The sequence below is a fragment of the Octopus bimaculoides genome, chromosome 14 (genome assembly GCF_046866305.1).
Source record: "Octopus bimaculoides isolate indiv1 chromosome 14, ASM4686630v1, whole genome shotgun sequence".
In the NCBI taxonomy this organism is placed as follows: domain Eukaryota; kingdom Metazoa; phylum Mollusca; class Cephalopoda; order Octopoda; family Octopodidae; genus Octopus; species Octopus bimaculoides.
This window is the reverse complement of record NC_142941.1, coordinates 1,852,809-1,875,691: the sequence shown is the minus strand read 5'-3', so window position 1 is coordinate 1,875,691 and position 22,883 is coordinate 1,852,809. Positions and strand designations below refer to the sequence as shown.

The window sequence follows — 22,883 nt, the reverse complement described above, 5'->3', positions numbered from 1 at the left end:
TCCAGCAGTTGTCCATAGCAGAGAAAGTCTAGAATCTGACCAGAGTGTAGACTTGAGATTATCAAACTGGATCTTCTGGTGTTGTGAGGTGGGTTACCTTAAACAGTTGATGGTGAGAGAGACCCATGGATATATATTTACGCAGTGATGGCAGTGTTTGATGTTCAGAGGATCCAATATGCTGGTCAGGGATGGATAAATGTAAGGGATGTTATTGATTAGTATCATTAATGAAAATAAGAACGTGAGCTAGCAGAATCACTTGCATGCAGGGCAAGATGCAAGCAGTATGTTGTCTTACAGTCTGAGTTCAATTTCCACCAAGGTCACCTTTATTCTTTATGCTTCAATAAAATAAATATCAGTTGAGCGGATCGATATTATTGACTGAGCTCCTCCCATAAAACTGCTGGCCTTGTGCAAAAATTTGAATCCAGTATTACTATTAAATGTAGTTTGTTAGTATAATCAGTTTGATCTTTATGACAATGGAAATGGTAAGGAATGACTGGCAAAATCACTGACAGAATAACATTTGCAACCTTGACTTATGATGTCCCCTAACAGAGCCCAGAAGATTTAGTGACTCCTAATAATGACCACCACATACACTTCTCCATACCCACAACCCACATCAATACAATATCACAAGTACAATTTGTACAGTTCATTGGAGATTAGACTCCATTGTCAAACATGATGTCTGTCATACATTTGGTCAGGAAGATTGGCTATCATACAATTGGTCAAGCATAAAATACCATTCAACAGGCATAATATGTCATACGTTGTTCAGACTTTATGTCATACATTGTTCATTGGTCAGACATAATACCTGTCATACATATAGTCAGGCATAATTTGTGTTATACAAATTCCAAACGGAAAATTAGTCTAAGATTTGGTTGACTGGAGTCTGGTGCAGCCTTCCAGCTTACCAGCACTGGTCAAACCATCCAACCCATGCCAGCATGGACAATGGACATTAAATGATGATGATGTTGATTTGGTCAAATATATTTCATTCAGTATTTCTGTTAAACTGCTTCTCTCTTCTCTCCGTTCCAGTTACCAACAAGAATTAAGAAATAAAACCACATCTCAGCCAGAAAAGCAAATGTTGTTGCAATGACCAAACTCTGGAATATTTAGTCACGATCTTATCATTCTGGAACATTTCATAGCGTCAAGCACACACACACACACACACACACACACACACACACACACACACACACACACACACACACACACACACCTTTCATCACTACATATATCTTAATATATACACAAATATTGCATGTCAAACAAGACATTTTAATCAACCAGACCATTCATTAGTCTCTGATAATCAAACAGTATTTAATTGTATCCCAAACATAATTACTAGTTAATCTTGAAATTAATGAGCAGTTAATTAGCTGTTCAAAATAACAATAAACAACATTTATACATACATACATACATATTAGTATTTATATGTATGTATAAATGCATATATGTATATATATATATATAAAGCTAAAGTTTCATTTATATGAACTCATGATTTTATGTTCCTGACTCTTCAAACAATTAAAATAATTCGTTAGAATCATTTAAGAACTTGGAGTTAAGACTCATAATGACTAAAATAATTACGCTCTACTTTATGAATTGAGTACATTTACTCTGCATAGATACACACAAACATGCATATTCATTAATTTCATGCGATTTCTCCCTCTCTTTCTATCTCTTATATACTTATATATGCACATGCACACACACACACACAGACACTCATACATACATGTACGGGTAAACAGATAGCTTGCTAGCTAGATAAATAAATAAACACAAGCATATATACTTATGTGTATGTATATACAACTACACACCACAAACTGATCCTATATTGTATACCTATATACAACACACCTCTGTTACTCTGTAAACCATACAACAACACTGTGTATATTTACACAGCACACAGTCTATACACAGCTCTTAAGGCACACACATCACTGCAGCAATATATGTGTAGAAGCAGTGTGTGTGTGTGTGTGTGTGTGTGTGTGTGTGTGTGTGTATTTGTGTGTGCAGCAGACTACAGCAGCAGAAACAACAGCAGCAGTAGTTACAGCCTGAGATCCACATCTCTACTACCACACGCTACCAAACACTACCACACAACCACACACACACAGTCACACACTACTAGACACTCCCTCACACACTGCCACACTGATTATGGATGAGACAATGGAGGTAAGTCTACATCTATCTTGTTTTATTCCCATCTTCCATCTTTAATATCATGTGAAAATATAGAAGAGACAAGAGAAAATCAAAGAGACATTCAGAAAACACCCTTATATCACTGACAAATATCATCAAATGGTTTACTCATAACATACAACTTAACTGGGCAAAATACTAACTATTATTATTATTATTATTATTAGATTATTTAATAATCCAGTGTCATTTCACAAATATTCTGCTTCTATATTGATAGAGTTTATAATAATTGTTCTTGTTTTAGTTTCCTATATTCTTGGTTAGCTGAAATTATATGTGAAGTTTGTCTCACTAAAGCTCATTTCTCACAGCAAATCTCCATTTTGTCTTCACAACATTCCGTCTCTTCCATTTAGCTAGATTATTTCGTTTGTAGATTTCCTCCAGACTCTCTAACAATATATTATTATATTCCCAGAAATATTTCTAATTTAATATTTCTCTATTCATTTTATCATATCACAATGTATAAATGATGTTTTCAAAGCATTTATAGAAATAATTTAATGAATGAAGTCTTCATAATGAATCTATAATCACAGAGTAGCAGATATCGTTCTGATGTCAGACATGGTTGTTTGAGAGATTGTGTAAGCAATTCACTGTGTGAAATATATTTTAGTGTCTAAGTGCAGACAACAATATAGAAATATAAGTGGATCTTTTTTCTGTGGCGTGTGTGGATTAGTGATGTTGAAAATAATAATAATATTAATAATGATAGCCATTCGTTAGACACATTGTTGTATATTGTGAATAGCAGCAGACATTTTGCTGTGATACAGTGTCATTTGGTGATTAAATTTCTCACATAAATATATCTATATATCTGAGTTTGGTTCTGTCTGTATTTATTCTTTAGGATGTTGTACAGTGTATATATTAACATTTCAGTTGGTGATATACATGTTATGCTGTTCATTTAGTGTATAGTCACTGGTGTATATATTTCTAAGCATGGCTATATAATGATGAGAAATTTATTCTGAAATAAGAGAGTTTCTGTAGAACACAGTGCATATTCACATTTTACTGTGTAATGAACAGTATATATTGATGGAATATTGTATAATACAGACTGTGTATATGTTTTGTGAGAATATATGCTAATTCCCTATAGGTTGCATCAGCTAGACTTATGACTACATTTATATATCTCCTATTGTATTTATAACATTCACCATCAACCTCATTCATCTTTCATCTAGACATCATGATAGTTGAGAACTGTTGCTTTTCAATCTCTCTCTCTCTTTCTCTCTCATTTATTTAACATGCAATACAATGCTGTTCTCATATTTCAATGTTTTAGTGTCACTTTTAATGGAAGGGACCAACACACTCAAGTCCAGCTCCATTGCTATTGGATACAGGGGACAACTGACAGATTCTTCTGTTCTCACCAAAATGGGATGACTTTAAGTTATTAACTTGAAGAAATCCTGTCTTTTACTTTTGGATGTTGAAGCATTCTTACTTTTGGTAAGTTTTTCTCATTTCTTCAGGGAATGTTACTGAGAAAAATATCCTGAATTTTGCAGCATCTCTAATAATATAGTTCATCATCATCATTTAACATCCACTTTCCATGCTGGCATGGGTTGGACAGTTTGACTGAGGACTGGTAAGTTAGTAGGCTGCACCAGGCCCCAGTCTGATCTTGTAAGGTTTCTACAGCTCAATGCCCTTCCTAACGCCATCCACTCCAAGAGTGTAGTGGGTGCTTTTTACATGTCACTGTCATGGGAGCCAGTCAGGCAGCACTGGCATTGACTTCGTTTGAATGGTGCCTTTTATGTACCACTGGCACAGGGAGCCAGTCAGGCAGCACTAGCATCAACCCATGCTTGAATGGTTCTTATTATGTGCCACTAGCATGAGAGTCAATCAGGTGGCACTGGCCACAACTATGATTTCGATTTCACTTGACTCAACAGGTCTTCTTAAGCACATCATATCACCTGACGAGTCAAGGGTACTTTTAAATGGGCTGGTTATGCAACAATGGCATTGGCCATGGCTGCGATCTCACTTTACTTGCAGGGTCTTCTGAATCACAGCACACCTCCAAAGGTCTTGGTCTCTTGTCATTGCTTCTGTGAGGTCTTTATATATATAATAGTGTCTCTGGGAACTGCATACAAGAAAATTATTTCTGGTCCACTATTTTCTAGCTTCTTGTCCGTTTGAATAGGAAAGTCCCACAGAGTCTTACACTTCTCTGACCCCAGCACTCTTTTGACCTGATCTTCATATCATGTGTCCCCAGCTTCAAATCCCCATTTTTGATAAAGCTTCCAGTGTAAAACTTTTACAACTTAGTCATGCCTCCATTTCTCAGATTCTTCCAGAGAGAGCATCTAGTCATAAAATCCTGCCTCAGAATCAATTCCAACCCAATCCATTCTTGTATCAGGAAATGGATTCGAGAGGAATGATTGATACTTAACAATAAAGTTGTGTTTCAACTCCAAACAATATTCTTTCTACAAAAACACAGAATCTGTTGAAATTACAAGGAATTAAAAGAGTCATTTCTATTTTTAATTCCTTATTTGGGTATTATTATTCTATAGTCCAAGTTAGCCTTGACTGACGAGATTTATGACTAAAGACCTTCCAACTATGGCTACATCACGTTCTTTTTGAGAATCCATTTCTACATTAACCAATATATTCTTTTAAAGATGCTGAAGGTGTGATTTGAGGGAAATTTGGTTGCTATTTCTAAGTGAACAGACCCTCTTAGAGGATCATTTCTTGATTTGGTATTCAAAGATTATTTTCTTTGTTAAAGTCTTTGAGCTGAACAACCTCTAATATCTTTGTATTTCTGCAAATCTAATTTCTGAAATATGGCCAGTATCCTGGCCAGCTTTATTCGCCATCAACATGTATTTCGATGCAATCTTTTTTCTAACAAATCACAGAAATATTGGAATGAAGATGTCATTAATATTCAAGGGAGATAATTGTCATTTTGCCATATCTTAAATCCAGTTATCTTCCATGAATATCCCTTTACTCTGACATTCCAGAAAAGTCCAGCTGATATTTTTGGTTTTCAATTATAAATGATGAGAACTTTAAAATGTAACATACTTTCTGTAGACGAAAGTATATAATCTATTTGTTGGTGTAGAAATTCCGTTCCATTTAAATTGCTAAAGGCATCGTAAAGACCCAAGAATTTGCAAAACCTTAGACTTTAAAACTAAAGAATGGTGACAATAATAAAGCTCACCAGAGGACTGGGTCTAAGATGATATATAAGCATCTAAATCTAGAAACAGCTGTGATATACTTGAAAAATTTCCTGACATTTAGAAGTCAGTTTTGAACTAAGTAAAAGCTAAAGGCAAAAAAACGCCCATTCAAACCAGTGACCATTCATCGTATAAAATCATTCTCACCTTAAACAGTTATCTCTACAATTTAGATTCAGTTTCTTTTCAAATAAACAAAGAAACAAAACATCAATAAATATATTCCATTTTTTTCTGTACTTTCAGATAAAACCACGAGATATGATTTAACATTCTGTGATGGAAGTAGACTGTGTGTGGAATACATACTTACTTGCAAATGTCCTCAATCTATTACTACACAGTTGTGTCTGTGTAGATCTGAGTTATCATGTAGAAGAAGAAAGCAATCCCTTTACTTTTGTTGGGGATATTGCTGCTGACACACAAATGGAAGAAACGGACTCTCTTGTAGGAAATAACTTCATTACATACAACCAAATGCAACAACAATGGACAGCGAATTCACATTTATTCAATGTCACACAAGATGGTAAATTGTACACGGCTCAAACACTGGATGCAGAGAAACTGTGTACATATGAATCAGAGTGTGTTAGATACATCAAAGTTGCTGTACGTAAAAGGAAGACATTTTTGAAAATTATTAAAATTAAAGTAATTATAGAAGACATTAATGACCACAGCCCTGAGTTTCCTCAAAAAGAAATAAATATGACATTTGGTGAGCGTGATGGAGAAGGTGCTGAAGGATTAATTCCAGATGCCATTGACAAAGATATTGGAATGGAAAACTCAGAAATTACATATAAATTGAAGAAACAATTTAGTGATCCATTTATATTGTCTGTGAGGAAAACTATCACTGGAGGGGCAAAAATAGGAATTATTCTTGGAGACAAACTAGACAGAGAAATACAAGATAGTTATAATCTAGAAGTGATAGCTAATGATGGAGGACAACCTTCAAAAGAAGGAATTTTACATGTTCATATAAAAATAATTGATGTGAATGATAACTCACCAGTTTTTTCACAACATATTTACAATATTTCCATCAAAAATACACATCCTAACAACAACCCTCTTTTGATATTGTCTGCAAAAGACCCAGATTCTGGCAATAATGGTAAAGTGTCTTATTTTTTGAGTTCAAAAACACCAGAACGTACGAGACAATTTTTCAGACTGAACCGACAAACTGGGGAATTATTTGTAGAAAAACCATTAACATCACAAACAAAGAATATTCTCAAAATGTATGTGGAGGCGAAAGATGGAGGGAATCCATCCTTAAATTCCTTTGCCATTGTACGGGTGAATATTCTCAATGAAAAGAACCATGCTCCCAAAATAGGAATAGATTTTGCCTCCGAATTGAAGAAGGACACTGCAGCTATTTACGAAGGAACAAAAGTGGGCAGTTATATTGCTTATGTGAATGTGGTGGACAATGATGTTGGTGCAAATGGAGAAGTGAGTTGTAAATTAGAACATGATAAAGTTGTCCTCTCACATTTAGGATCAAAAGAATACAAGATTACTCTGAAGAAATCACTTGACAGAGAAACTTTAGACCATTTTAACATGAGGATTGTGTGTGAAGACAATGGAAGCCCTGCTTTGAAGACAGAGAGAAAGATTTCAATCCAAGTAATGGACGTGAATGATGTGCAACCACAATTTACCAAAGATACATTCCACTTCCTCACCTATGAGAATGGTAAAGCAAACTTTCCTATAGGTTTTATCAATGCCACTGACCCAGACCTGGGAAGTGCTGGTCAACTGACGTTCTCACTGTTGAGCAAAGACAGAAATAATATACCGTTCCAGGTGAGCGATTATGGTTTTATTACCAGCAACATACCATTGGACAGAGAAGAAGAAGACATGTATAAGTTTGAGGTTTTTGTCAAAGACAATGGTAAACCATCGTTGAATAACACAGCGAATGTTGTTGTTGAGGTTTTAGACAGAAACGACAATGATCCGTATTTCATCTACCCTACAACTGACCCTTTCCATATCAATGTCCACTACCATCCGCAAAGTACCAATGCCATCACTGTGATTAGAGCGTCTGATAGAGACAGTCATTTGAATGCGTTCCTCAAATATGGAATACTTGACGGTAACAATAAACGCTTGTTTACACTGAACTCTTTAACTGGTCAAATGTCTTTCTCGCGTGCACCTCATCTCAATGATGCTGGCTCATACGAACTGGTGCTTGTGGTGAAGGATTCTGGTAGCCCAGTGTTGTCAGCCACAACTACTGTGTCTTTGTCGTTAAGGGTCACTAACAAGACATCAGCACAGATGCCGGCTGTCCCCTTAGAGAAGAACAGAACACTGGACGTACCGTTATTAATTATCCTTGTAGTAGCAGCTGTAATAGTATCTGTGGTGATTGTAGTGTCGATCACACTGTGTATTGTGAAATGTAGCAGTGGTCAGTCTCGCTCGGCCAAGAGCACTAGGAAAGGTGTTAATCGGTCAGCTATATGTAACAGAATTGATCAACCGTTACCGTGTCAGAGCAGCAGTATTCCTGGTACCCCAGTGAGGTACTCTTCTGAGATGAATAATAGAAACATGCCATTTGTGGAATGTAAGGAAGATTTTTACCCGCAGTATGAGTCTCAGATTGATTGGTCAAACACGGGTACCCTGGAGAAGAGTCCACCCAATACAATATTGGTAAGTTACAATAGATATAATTTTTCTATCTGCCTGTCTCTTTGTCTGTCTATCTATCTATCTATCTGTCTATTTGTCTTTCTGTATACATATTTGTATGTGTGTGTGTGTGCTCGGGTGATTGTATCAACGTCATCATCATCATCGTTGTCGTTTAACATCTGCCTTCCATGCTGGCATGGTTGGAATGATTTGACAGGAGCCGGCCAAGCAGAAACCTGCACCAGACTTCTGTAACTGTTTTGGCCTAATTTTTACAGCTGGATACCCTTTCTAACAGCAACCACTCAGCAGAGTGGACTTAATTCTTTCTATGTGGTTCAAGAGCAGTTGAGGCCAGTTTTGGCAAGGTTTTTACAGCTGGATGCCCTTCTGAACACCAACTACTTTACAGTGTGGACTGGGAGTTTTTAAGTGGTACCTGCACTGACAGGGTTACCAAGTACTTGCAAGACAAAAAAAAATCTTTGAGAAGAGACGGGGCTTTGGAGGAGGTGATCTTATGTCAGATGATAAAAGATTATAGTGAGGTAGAGACAGAACATGAGAGAGAGGGAGAGATATCAGGAATGAAGACAGAAACAGGTGCACTACTGCAAAGGAAATACATGGTTACCCAACCTGAGGGAAGTGCAGGAGGAGGAGAGAGAGAGTGGGAGACAGCAGGATAGAGATAGATGGTGGCAGAATGCTGGGTATACTCACAAAGTACAGGGATCAGAATATAAATGGGATGGTTAAGCGAAGAAAGAGAGAGATACAGATGGCAGCAAGTGTCAGGGCATACCCTTGAGGTTCGAAAATCACAATATAAGTGACAGGATATTGCGAAAGAAGCATGATTGGAGAGTGCAGAGGAGGGAGAAGAGGGTGGTGAGAACCTGAGTATATATATAGATTGGTGGGGTGGGGCTACCGGATAGCAATAATACAGAAAAACAGGGCCATGAGGACAGGATTGGGGAGTGAGAGGTAGGCATAGTGCATGAAGGAGGAAATGTGAGGAAGAGAAGTGGTGTAAAGATGTAGATTGGTTTGTTGGGGTAGGATGTGTGAGAAGTTTTCTTGTTACATGTGGGTGGAACACACAGGTGGGGGCTAGCAGAGAGCAATGATACAGTGAGACAGGGTGTGTGGGTGGAACACACAAATCAGGGGCTAGCGGAGAGCAATGATATAGTGGAACAGGGCCAAGAGGACAGGATTGAGGAGTGGTAGGTAGGCATAGAGCATGAAATGGAAATGTAGAGAAGTGTAGAGATGGAGAGATGTAATTTGGTTCGATGTGGTAGGGTGTATGAGAAGTTTTCTTGTTAAGTGTGGGTGGGACAAACAGCACTTAAAGAACTCAGTTTCAGAAACCCTTGACACCCATTTTTGTCCCCCTATACCCATACCACCTCAGCCTTCCCCCTTACACACTACTCCTGGTTCCTCTTATACCAGTTTTTCTCTCATCTCATTTCAACTGTGACATTATTCATGCACACTAACATTACCCATCCAATGGAGCATGCTACGCTCATTTCTTTCCAGCCTTTGACCGTTCCAAGGCCATATCTTGCCATCATGCAGCAGTGCACTTCATACACAAGTATCAAACAATCTGTCTTTCATGATGAAAGAAAAGCCCTTTAATAACAACACAAATAATAGTTCCTTGAACTTTTCCCATCCTGTTCTTACTCTAGCAACTGTTCTTTCAGAGACCCTACTGGCACTACTACTGAGGTGACCCCCACTGTCCATAACAGAAGCTTCCCCCACATTCTGTACAACCTCTGGGGAGTTGTTGCAGTTTGTTTCATGTTTAACTCTTACTACTTACTTGTGTGTCTTCCACCTATGAAGGTGACCCTTTCTGTCAGTCAACCTCTGATCCCATCATACTTCTTTGATTTACACATAGAATTCCTGCTGATTCCTTCCCTGCACATCAACCATGGCCATATCCTCAATAACAGCAGAGATAAAAGATTGTTTGCCAACATAACATAGCAGTCCTGGTTTAGGACGAATGTTGCTGTAATTTTAGTCCTTGTACTGATGAAGGGAAATAACCTGGAAATCGCGATACACAGATATTGTTTTGAGCTGAGTGGGGGTGCTAGATTCCCTTGTTCGAAGAGATAAAAACGAAACTTCATGTTAATATTATTCCTAAAATAAGGCAGCAAACTGGCTGAATCGTTAGCATGCTGGGCAAAATGCTGAGTGGCATTTTGTCTGTTCTCTACGTTCTGAGTTCAAATTCTGCAGAAGTCATGTTTGCTTTTCACCCTTCCGGGGCCAGTAAAGTGCTGGGATTGAGGTAATTGACTACTTTCACCCCTCCTTCACTGAAATTGCTAGCCTTGTGCTAAATATTTGAAATCAATATTATTCCTAAAATATCAATCAATGACTGATCGGTTTCTTTACTTCTTTTTCAGTTACCAACTCGAATTAAAAAGTAGATGTCACTCTAGATGGGATACAGTCACAACAGCCATTTAACCCCTGGATACAAGTGCAACAACACCATTTCACTACTGGATATAGTCACAACAACAATAACATATCTCAAATAGTCACACTCTTTACAGCTACTCACTACTTCACACAACAACCATTATAACAACAGCATTAACAACTGCAATGTCTCCAGCAGTTACTTTCAATCCTTCAACAAGACACATCACTCTTCTTCCCTAAGTCTTCATGTAGGAAGTATCACAACACTCAATGGACTTCTAAACATCTACCACTTCATCACCCTTGGGTGTCATCACTGCATAGTGTCGTCACTCCATGGTGTCATCATTCCATGGTGTCACTCAACATATTTGTCTGAAAATATCAGTTTAAGTGTTATGCTAAGTTAGTTTTATTGTTTAATGATGTTTATAACTCCACATGGTCATTTGCTACATGCAGTAAAACTTCCTCAGCATACATTCACCACATGGGAAAGATCTCACTACTGTACATTTCCAACATGTGCTGGATCTCCAGAATAGGTCTCTATCATGTGCTGAGTTCTGTATGTAATAGTTCCACATGGTGTGGAAGAGTCTCCAACATGTAGTGAATGTGGGAACACCATAAATCCATATCATGTCGGGAGATATCTTTGATATGCATGTGAAGTTGCAGTGGTCTACCGCATGATGTACACCCATAGAAACATAGAAACAGTTAGGGTCCCAGGTTCAAATAACAAGATTTCTTTTTTAGCTAAGCCCTAAATGCTGCTAGCCATGCATGAAAGCCACTACTTCCCAGATAACTTCACATAACTTTGTAAGAAATTATTGATATAAATTAAAAACATTCTAAAAAAATGATTTAAGGAATTACATTTCACCAATCTTTGAAATATTCTTGGCACATTTTACTCCAGATGCATACTTGTATCTGCACATTCTACACTCACATTTAAATACACACATGTATATATAAATACACAAATACCAACACATTGGAAATACACATTTCACACACCACACACACATTGCAATATATGCATTTTACACAAAGACAGAATATATATAAACATTCTACTTGCATACTTTAATGTATATATAATCTACACGCACACACACACACACCATTTACTCAAATACTAGAACAAATTTATACACACATAAACAATAACACATATGTATATATATATAATATACATCAAATGTTTATATATTCTACACACACTTTACAAATAGTTAAACTAAGCTGAAATTTGAGGGAGTTTGATTCCTGTAAGTAGTGACAACATAATGTCTGTAGTCACTTCCATAATGGTCTGTGTGTGTGTGTGTGTGTGTGTGTGTGTGTGTGTGTGTGTGATTGCAGCAGACTGCAACAGCAGCAGTGGCAGCAACAGCAGCAACAGCAGCCATTACAGCCTCTGATCCACAACCACACACACTATCACCAACTTCAACACACTTTTTTTACAACCTGCTACGCATTTCTCCAGACTGTCACACTCTGCTGCCAAGAGCTCCAGATTATGGATCAGACAATAAAAGTAAGTCTACACCCATCTTGGATTATTCACATTTTCATTTCCTAGAAACACAGTATTGTCCGACAAATATATAAATATACAGGAAGATAGGCAGTTGCACTTATTTCACATAGTGTTGTGATGGGAGAAAATGCTAAGATACTGTTATAAAGGGCCCTTATATCACTGACAAATACCTACCTCAACTGTTGTTTCATTTCTAATAATACAAATTAATATCAAATATGTGTATTTATTGTAATATTCAATCATGGAGGAATATTTCTGCTTGGTTCAGTGAGATATTTCAGTGATTATCATTATTATTATTGTTGTTATTCTTATTAATGATAACATCTCTCAGTGTGCAGATGAAGTATTGTAATTGTATTGAAATCAATGTTAAACATAGCTGAAGACTAGGGTGAAATATATACACAGAGCAGCCATAGTTGTGTTGGGTGTTTGATGGTGATGGCTCTTTGATAAGGATGGGCTCTGCTCCATCTATCATGATGTATATATATTTTATATATGTTTCATGTGTGTATGTATGTAATGTATTCCCTTCATAGAAATAGGCATGTTTAATACTTTTATTTCTGACAAAAACGAAAAAATGTACACACACTCACTTACACATATATATAGGTATATATATATAGGTATATGTATATATATATATATATATATATATATATATATATATATATATGCAAGTGTATCTCTATATATGTATATTTATATATGTGTGTGTGTGTATATATATATATATATATAGACACAAACGCACACACATATATATAAATATTTAGATATACATCATTATAATCATTTATTTAACATCTAGTTTTCCATATTTTACCCATACAAGCATGGAAAAATAGGTCCTAAAATGATGATGATGATGGTAATAATAATAATGATGTGTATGTATATGTATGTATATATATATATATATATATATATATATATATATATATATATATATATATATACACACACACACATATATATGTCTATGGATATGTATGTGTGTGTGTGTATCATTTTATTCCAGTTACTTTGTAAATGTGACAATAAATTTTCCTTTGTAATTATTAATCTGTGCTGTCATTATCAAAAATGAAGGCAGCCATGTTAGGAATAGAAAAACTCTCACTCTTTCTCGTTCTGCATTTTCCACCATATTTTATACCAACAAAACTCAGAAAGACATATTTAAGGTTCTGTATTTCTTCTAAATTTCATAATTTCATCTGATTAAAGTGAATCTTTGATGGCTCAATGATAATAACTTGGTTGCATCTTCCTCATCATAAAAAGAATTGGTCTTGTGTCTTTAAGATGTATGAATATATTCATAGATATATATGGATGAATGTGCACACACACACACACACGTGAATATATTCCTATGTTGCTGTCTATCTGTCTCTGTCATCTTTGACCAACTGCCTATCTCTCCAGAAGATAATTCCTTCAGTAAGCTGTGAATCAAATACTGCTTCAGGGACCATTCTCTATGAAACCTTTCAGCCATATTATGAAGTATTTTCTGATGCATGTAGCATTGTAGTCTTTTCTGTCAGACCCTCACCCTGGTTCCTTGTCATTATGTTGTTTTCTATTTGCTGAGAATGAGACAACATTCTAGGGTAGAGATGACTCTTTAAGTTTCCTGGGAACAAACAACCCCTCTGTTGCTGATGCCATAGTAAAATACTCTCAGTATACTCTGAAATAGGGCTGGCAAGTGACAGGAGTTGACGTAGGGTTGAGGGATTTCTTTAGTTTTGTTATGGATGTGGTAACATGACAAGCGCTGACTCCATGATAAAAGTCGTTGTTGTTAGCTTGTGGTAATTGTGATGATGGTGATGATCAACAAAAGCAGTCATAACGAGACAAGCTAAAGTGGGAAACCTCTAACTGGTTAGTCAGTTTGCTAGAAATAGTGACAAAGTTCACCCAACATACACTCTACTTTCTCAAATAAGAAGGTCACATTGGATAAAATAGTCCTGTATGCAGTGTCAGAAAACAATACAAAACTGTTAAGATCAGCCACCATAGGGTTGTCCCAGTATATAAAGTGGTGCTCCAACATGGTCAACACTTTGCCTTTCATCCTTTTGGGGTCAATAAATTAAGTACCAGTTGCGTACTGGGGTCAATCTAATCGAATGGCCCCCTCCCCAAAAATTTTGGGCTTTGTGCTTAGAGTAGAAAAGGATATATGCATATGTGTGTGTGAACTAACAATTGCTAATGTGGCAGATAATTTTAATGTCAAGGTTTTTCCTTTTCTTGCAGATCAATCTGATGTCTACATGATGTTTACCTGATGTCCACTTAATGTCCACTTGGTATCTATTATTCTTCCCATTTTATTATACCTAATACCTTTCAACATTATGCCTTTAATATCATCATTCTCGGAGAGACCACTGCTGTTCCTCTTGTTCCAGTTACCATATATGGGGTTACATGTCTCAGTGTTGTACTAAACAAAGTGATGGGAGGAGGAATGCCAGGGCGACAGTTGTCCATTCAAATAAATATTTTGGTTGTATTACTACACTTCTGCATTTCAATTGACCTCGAGTACCATGTCGACGAAGAAAGTAGTCCCCAAACTTTTATTGGAGATGTTGCTGCTGATGCCATGCTGGGTGACAGTGGCTCTTTGACAGACAGAAATCTACTAACATATAACCAACTTCAGCAAGAATGGATGGAAAGTTCCCAGTTGTTCAATGTCACACAAGATGGTAAATTGTACACGGCACACAAAATTGATGCCGAGTCTCTGTGCAAACCAAGGAAACAATGTTTCAAATATATTAAGATAGCTGTAAACAAGGCAAAATCTTTTATGAAGATTCTGAAAGTCAAAGTAATTATAGAAGACATTAATGATCACAGCCCTGAGTTTCCTCAGAAAGAAAGAAATATGACATTTGGTGAGCGTGATGGAGAAGGTGCTGAAGAATTAATTCCAGATGCCATTGACAAAGATGTTGGAATGGAAAACTCAGAAATTACATATAAATTGAAGAAACAATTTAGTGATCCATTTATATTGTCTGTGAGAAAAACCATCACAGGAAGAGCAAAAATAGGAATTGTTCTTGGAGACAAACTAGACAGAGAAATCAAAGATAGTTACAATCTAGAAGTGATAGCTAATGATGGAGGACAACCTTCAAAAAATGGAATTTTACATGTTCATATTAAAATAATTGATGTGAATGATAACTCACCAGTTTTTTCACAACATATTTACAATATTTCCATCAAAAATACACATCCTAACAACACCCCTATTTTGACATTGTCTGCAAAAGACCCAGATTCTGGCAATAATGGTAAAGTGTCTTATTATTTCAGTTCAGAAACACCAGACAAAGCTAAAAAATGTTATATTTTAAAACAACATTCCGGAAAACTGTTTATCACAGAAAATTTCTCAAAAGAGAGACATCGCATTTATGAATTATATGTCGAGGCCAAAGATGGAGGGAATCCATCCTTAAATTCCTTTGCCATTGTACGGGTGAATGTTCTCAATGAAAAGAACCATCCTCCCAAAATAGGGATCAATTTTGTGTCTGAATTGAAGAAGGACACTGCAGCTATTTACGAAGGGACAAAAGTGGGCAGTTATATTGCTTATGTGAATGTGGTGGACAATGATGTTGGTGCAAATGGAGAAGTGAGTTGTAAATTAGAACATGATAAAGTTGTCCTCTCACATTTAGGATCAAAGGAATACAAGATTACTCTGAAGAAATCACTTGACAGAGAAACATTAGACCATTTTAACATGAGGATTGTGTGTGAAGACAATGGAAGCCCTGCTTTGAAGACGGAGAGAAAGATTTCAATCCAAGTAATGGACGTGAATGATGTGCAACCACAATTTACCAAAGATACATTCCACTTCCTCACCTACGAGAATGGTAAAGCAAACTTTCCTATAGGTTTTATCAATGCCACTGACCCAGACCTGGGAAGTGCTGGTCAACTGACGTTCTCACTGTTGAGCAAAGACAAAAATAACATACCGTTCCAGGTGAGCGATTATGGTTTTATTACCAGCAACATACCATTGGACAGAGAAGAAGAAGACATGTATAAGTTTGAGGTTTTTGTCAAAGACAATGGTAGACCATCGTTGAATAACACAGCGAATGTTGTTGTTGAGGTTTTAGACAGAAACGACAATGATCCGTATTTCATCTACCCTACAACTGACCCTTTCCATATCAATGTCCACTACCATCCGCAAAGTACCAATGCCATCACTGTGATTAGAGCGTCTGATAGAGACAGTCATTTGAATGCGTTCCTCAAATATGGAATACTTGACGGTAACAATAAACGCTTGTTTACACTGAACTCTTTAACTGGTCAAATGTCTTTCTCGCGTGCACCTCATCTCAATGATGCTGGCTCATACGAACTGGTGCTTGTGGTGAAGGATTCTGGTAGCCCAGTGTTGTCAGCCACAACTACTGTGTCTTTGTCGTTAAGGGTCACTAACAAGACATCAGCACAGATGCCGGCTGTCCACTTAGAGAAGAACAGAACACTGGACGTACCGTTATTAATTATCCTTGTAGTAGCAGCTGTAATAGTATCTGTGGTGATTGTAGTGTCGATCACACTGTGTATTGTGAAATGTAGCAGTGGTCAGTCTCGCTCGGCCAAGAGCACTAGGAAAGGTGTTAATCGGTCAGCTATATGTAACAGAATTGATCAACCGTTACCGTGTCAGAGCAGCAGTATTCCTGGTACCCCAGTGAGGTACTCTTCTGAGATGAATAATAGAAACATGCCATTTGTGGAATGTAAGGAAGATTTTTACCCGCAGTATGAGTCTCAGATTGATTGGTCAAACACGGGTACCCTGGAGAAGAGTCCACCCAATACAATATTGGTAAGTTACAATAGATATAATTTTTCTATCTGTCTATTTATCTATCGATAAGTCTCTCTGTTTATCTGTCTGTTTATCTATCTATCCTTCCATCTATGTGTCTATCATTTTAAATATATATATATATAATTCCAAATACTTCAGTTCACTGGAGAGATAAAAGCAGAATGGGCTACTATGGCCCCTTGACTGAAACAGCTGTAAGATACTATTCTACTTTCCATGCTCTACATTATATATTTTAATAATTACTGGTATTTTTATATTTTTATATTATATATGTAAAGCATAATATGTTATACATGTATGTATATTGTTATAATTTCTAGTTTTAAAAATAAATAAATAGACATAATATAATGTCAAAAAGTTGATGAATACCACCTCTTGATCCCCCTCCATTTTCTTATTGCTATATATATATATATATATATATATATATATGTATGTATTTAACATCATCAAATATACTTAATCCTAATCACCCCCGTCATTGTACCTCACTACATCTTCTTCCACCCCATCCACTTCCTCACCCTCCTCATCATCCTCTTGCATGTCCCGCTCCCTCCTCTATACGTAAGCCAGAGTGTGTTACCAGTTATGCATCATCAGCAGACAGAAGGTTTCTGATGAATACTTCACATACTCTTATCTGCCTATATATATATATATATATATATATATATATATATATATATATATATATATATATATATATATATATATATATATATAATATATATATATATATATATATATACACATACATACATATATATATATATATGCACCTAGTATAGCACTAGTGTAGCAATAATTGGGTACCCTCCCAGCAGTATACTGGATAGATACTATCCCTTAATGGGTTGTACCCCCAACCCCTAACTCTCTCACGTTATATATATATATATATATATATATATATATATATATATATATATATAGATGCAGGCATGGTTGAATGGTAAACTGTTTGCTTCCCAACCATATGGCTTTGAGTTCAGTTCCAGTGCATGGCACCTTGAGTAAGATCTTCCACTATAGCACCCAGCCAACCAATGCCCTGTGAGTGAATTTGGTTGGCATTGACAGAACGAATGATGTTGCAGACGTATATACTTGTGTTTATGTGGTGTGTTTGTCTCCATCACCACTGAACTGGTGTTGGTTTGTTGATAGCCCTGTGACTTAGTAGTTTGCACATAAAGAGCCTGGTAGAATGAGTACTATTCACTGCAGTGCCCCAGCATGGGCAGAGTTCAATAATTGAAAGAAGTAAAAGATAAAAGATATATAACACAATAAGCTCCATCTAAGCCATGCAAACCTGGAAAAGAGGATGTTACAATGATGATGATGATGACAACAGAGATGAGGATGACAACAACGACGATGATGATGATAAAAATGATGACAGCAAGGATGATGACGACAAGAACAATGATGATGAAGATGACAATGATGATTATGGTGACGATGATGATTTGGAACCTGGTCCCCTAGTTACAGTGACCCTATGTCAGTGACCAGGTCACAGTTATGTAATGAAAATTTTGACACTTGATGAAATGCTTTCGATCAAAAGTGAATTCAACTTCTTTGCTGTCTTACACATTGTCCCTCCAAGAGTTTGGTTGCTTTGATTTTGAAACGCATGGCCTCAGATCAACTCACTCGATAGACAGGCACAACAACTCTGAAAGTTTAATTAACTTTTTCTTTTTAATTAAAAAATAAAAAGAAAATTAATTAGTTAAAATATTTTTTAAAAGTTTTAATTAATTTTTCATTAATTCAAAAATTATGGTGTGATGGGGACAGAATCTGAGTCTTTGATATTCAAAACATGAAGTAATAAAAAAGGTCAGAATAAGGTTGAAAAAATCCATAGAAAACCAAATAAGTGTCAATCTCTCACTCTCTCACTGCTTCTTTGCTCCTCTCTCTATTCTTCTCTATTGCTTTCCTACACAGACGCAATCTTTTACATTCATCACTCCATGTCTTCCTATTTGCAAATCATTCTCTCTTGCTATGAACATATTCTCTCTCTTTCTTGCTCACACATACACACACAGTCAAAAGGTGAGAGCTAGAAATATTCAGTATAGGAAACATGTAGTAGTGCTCTGGTGAGAGGATATGGAGACAGCAATGCAAATATAAACATGATTAGGCTTGATATATATGCAAACATACATAAACTTGAATGCATATATACATATACACATATAGATACACACACACACATACATGTAGAGACATACATATAATGAAATATGTTCAGAAGATAAACACACACACACAAATATATACGAGGCACGTGGCTTAGTGGTTAGGGTGTTGCACTCATGATTGCAAGATCATGGGTTTGAGTCCCAGATCAGGCATTGCATTGTGTTCTTGAGTAAAGCACTTCAGTTCACGTTACTCTGCGGTCATTTCACCATCTGACATGTGGGACATGGTGCATCTGTACAGGTAATGTCGATTTGATGGAGGGAGTGTGCTTATGTGGACACAAACATTTGATAATTATAGACACATCATCTGTGTGGTTGATTGGCAAGAAATTGCAGAACCCTCATACATCGTCTAATGATGGGAGAGTCCATGATATATATATCCATACAAATGATGCTTGTCTCATCTTTTCAGATGATAGCCATCTCACATTCAGCTTGGTTGTTTCTCATTTACTTTCATCCTTCTATGTAGACAAGATATGAAGTGATAGAGAGATATCTGTACACCACTGGATTCAATTGACGAAAGTTTGCACAACACTTATACCACTCTCTCGATCACATTAACCCTTTCGTTACTCTATTTATTTTGAGATGCTCAGTATTTTTTTCAATTACTTTAAATATAACAAAGAATTTAGCAAAATAACTTTGTAATTATTAAGCTAGTGTTAGGAACATAAATTGTGACTAAGGTTTGGTGGAAGATTTTAATTCAGAACTTTTGAAAACAAGACATTTTTACTACAGAGCCAGAGGTGGTTTCAGCCGGGTTAGTATCGAAAGGGTTAAGTGGTTCCAGGGACAAACATTGCAAGATGGCTGCTACTATTTGGACTGCAAGTTTTATGTCAGAGAATCCATCTTCTAGAAGAGCTCCTTCCCCATGTGTAGCTAGAGTGTGTGCCACCCCGGGTGATCCTTCTGTTTTTCCCCTCCGCACCCCACACAAAAGACATATTGCCTGGAGCAGACCCAAAAATGTACCCCATTAAAAGTGCTGTGCAGGTAGGACGACTGCTCCTACCCCACCTAGCTATGGTAACAGGAGACTTCTCTACGCCTGGGAAATCTATTCAACCCATAGATGGAACTCCGACAGATACTATGGCTCAGGGTCAGAACAAAACTTGGAATTGTAATTATGGGGTGACTCCATGCTCATTACCTTCACCAATGCAGGGTACACAAAAAGCCCCAACCACTTGACACTCTGCAAAGTGGTTGGTTTTCAGGAAGGGCATCCAGCTGGAGAGATCAAGCCAAAACAGACAACTGAAATATTTACTGTGGATACATCTTTATATTGTGGATACAGTATATAGATATGTCTATATAATATATACACGGTATATACATATTTATATAATACACACAATCACCATCTGAATGTGGTCAATGCCAGCCCCCCGCCTCTGGCTCCTGTGCCGGTGGCACATAAAAAGCACCCACTACACTCTCAGGGTGGTTGGCATAAGGAAGGGCATCCAGCTGTAGAAACATTGCCAGGTTAGATTGGAACCTGGTGCAGCCTCTTGGCTTCCCAGACCCCAGTCGAACCGTCCAACCACTGCCAGCATGGAAAACGGACGTTAAACGATGATGATGATGATGAAGAATCAATATACAGGTTTATGTACAATACACACTTTATGTATTGATGATCGCTTATTCTGATGAGAAAGGAAAAAAAAGCGTGACGAGCTGGCAGAATCCTTAGGAGGCTGGGCGAAATGCTTAGCAGTATTTCGTCTGCTGTTATGTTCTGAGTTCAAATTCTGCTGAGGTCAGCTTTGCCTTTCATCCTTTCGGGGTCAATTAAATAAGTACCAGTTATGCACTGGAGTTGATGTAATTGACTTAATCCCTTTGTCTGTCCTTGTTTGTTCCCTCTATGTTTAGCCCCCTGTGGGCAATAAAGAAATAAATACGTACTTTATATAATACACAACAGGTAGAGTGCCAAAGAAATTATTATCAGTCATCATCTTCTTCTTCTTCTTCTTCCTCCTCCTCCACACCATCATCCCCCACTACCACCACCCTCTCTGACTGTGTTCTGTTTTCTTGCCTTTCAGTTACCCACCCGAATCAAGAAATAAGATGTCACACCTCCTCCTTCTGGGGGAGAACAGTCATCCAGACTGCAAGCGTTTCACTCTGGACATTACAAGTGAAATGAAGACAACAATACAAAAAAAACATCAACAACAACAAGTGAAGTAAAAATTATACAGAAACGTGACAGTGCATGTGGAATATAGATGAGCGTGAGTGTATATATGTATGCATATGTGTGTATATATATATATATCAATTTTCAGAATGAGATAAAAATCCAAGGCTGTGAAAGATTTTATAAATAGGTCTTACAGCTGTTTCCGGGATATACATATATATATATATATATATATATATATATATATACATATACACTCACACACATACATAACTACATATTTATATATACATTGATATATGAATGTAAATACATGCATATATATGTATATACATATTGGTGTGTATATATATATATATATATATATATATATATATATATATATATATATATATATACACACATATAACTACATATTTATATGTACATTGATATATGAATGTAAATACATACATATATATGTATATACATATAGGTACATAAATATATATATATACACATATACACACACATGCATATACACTAGGTGATATACTGCACTAGAATATCTGATAACTCAGTACAACTCATTTTATAGCATGCAACATACCAAGATTAAACCTTTACCGGAGTGCATACCAACACCACATCCCCACCCTACCACACCACATACCACTGCATGCTGACACCATTACTCATTACTGCAGCACGAAATATAAATGCACAGAAAAGTGCAGTGATACTGTAACATGCTGCATGCACACACGCACAAAGACATATGCACACACAGTGTACAGATTGATTGCATGACTGAACTATTTTGCTACACAGACACACAGACACGGAGAAGGAGAGGAACCTAGGCAGCCCTGGAAGTAAGCCCATCTTGGAAACTCCATCCTCGTCTCCTCCAACAGCTGATGGCACGTGTAGTAGTGCCGTACCTGATTCGGTGTGTGTGGAGTGCAGCGGACTGCAGCAGCAGCGGTAACAACAACAGCAGTGGCATCTAGCAGTAGTAACAACCTGTGATCCATAGCCCTACTACCACATAAGCTGCCACACACGACTATACCACTACACACACACACATATATTTGCAGAGGCATATATATATATATATATATATATATATATACAACACACAGATCATGGACGGAAAAATGGAGGTAAGTCTTAATTTCAATTCCTTTATTCATATCTTTTTCTGTTTTGTTATAATTCTCCCCTTTTTTATTTATTTATATACAAATATATATATATATATATATATATATATATATATATATAT

At 36.7% G+C, this 22,883-nt stretch overlaps 3 protein-coding genes across 4 annotated transcripts in view; all 3 read left to right on the top strand.

Moving 5' to 3' along the window:
* The window catches only part of LOC149132557 (protocadherin Fat 4-like), a 60,120-nt gene extending 59,007 nt beyond the window's left edge, over positions 1–1,113 (top strand). The window contains exon 8 of the mRNA XM_089363288.1: positions 1,069–1,113. Within this exon, the coding sequence (XP_089219414.1) occupies positions 1,069–1,092 (24 nt within the window). The 3' untranslated portion in view covers positions 1,093–1,113. The remainder of the gene's footprint in view (positions 1–1,068) is intronic.
* Positions 1,114–1,817: 704 nt separating this feature from the next.
* LOC128249408 (protocadherin beta-16-like) lies at positions 1,818–22,251 on the top strand. 2 transcript variants are annotated; one of them, XR_016244184.1, is made up of 5 exons: positions 1,818–2,250; positions 3,596–3,765; positions 5,796–8,252; positions 10,685–12,261; positions 14,557–15,195. XR_016244184.1 is itself a non-coding variant. In XM_089362139.1 (3 exons), the coding sequence occupies exons 2-3, from the start codon at positions 14,759–14,761 to the stop codon at positions 21,534–21,536; spliced, it is 2,451 nt and encodes an 816-aa protein (XP_089218265.1). In that variant the 5' UTR covers positions 10,685–12,261; positions 14,557–14,758; the 3' UTR covers positions 21,537–22,251. The 2 variants fall into 2 exon arrangements, 1 of the variants encoding a protein (XP_089218265.1); XM_089362139.1 differs by lacking the exons at positions 1,818–2,250; positions 3,596–3,765; positions 5,796–8,252 and adding an exon at positions 21,513–22,251 and having other exon boundaries at positions 14,557–17,185.
* A 367-nt stretch (positions 22,252–22,618) lies between these two features.
* Positions 22,619–22,883, top strand: part of LOC106870875 (protocadherin gamma-B6) — a 10,863-nt gene continuing 10,598 nt past the window's right edge. Inside the window, exon 1 of the mRNA XM_089362142.1 lies at positions 22,619–22,761. The gene's annotated coding sequence lies outside the window, so the exon portion shown is untranslated. The remainder of the gene's footprint in view (positions 22,762–22,883) is intronic.

Excerpts from the sequence above, each read along its gene's own strand:
- LOC128249408 (XM_089362139.1), top strand. The coding sequence starts at position 14,759 with ATGGGAGGAGGAATGCCAGGGCGACAGTTGTCCATTCAAATAAATATT. Across the intron at positions 17,186-21,512 it reads GTCCACCCAATACAATATTG|TTACCCACCCGAATCAAGAA; the intron begins GTAAGTTACAAT and ends CTTGCCTTTCAG.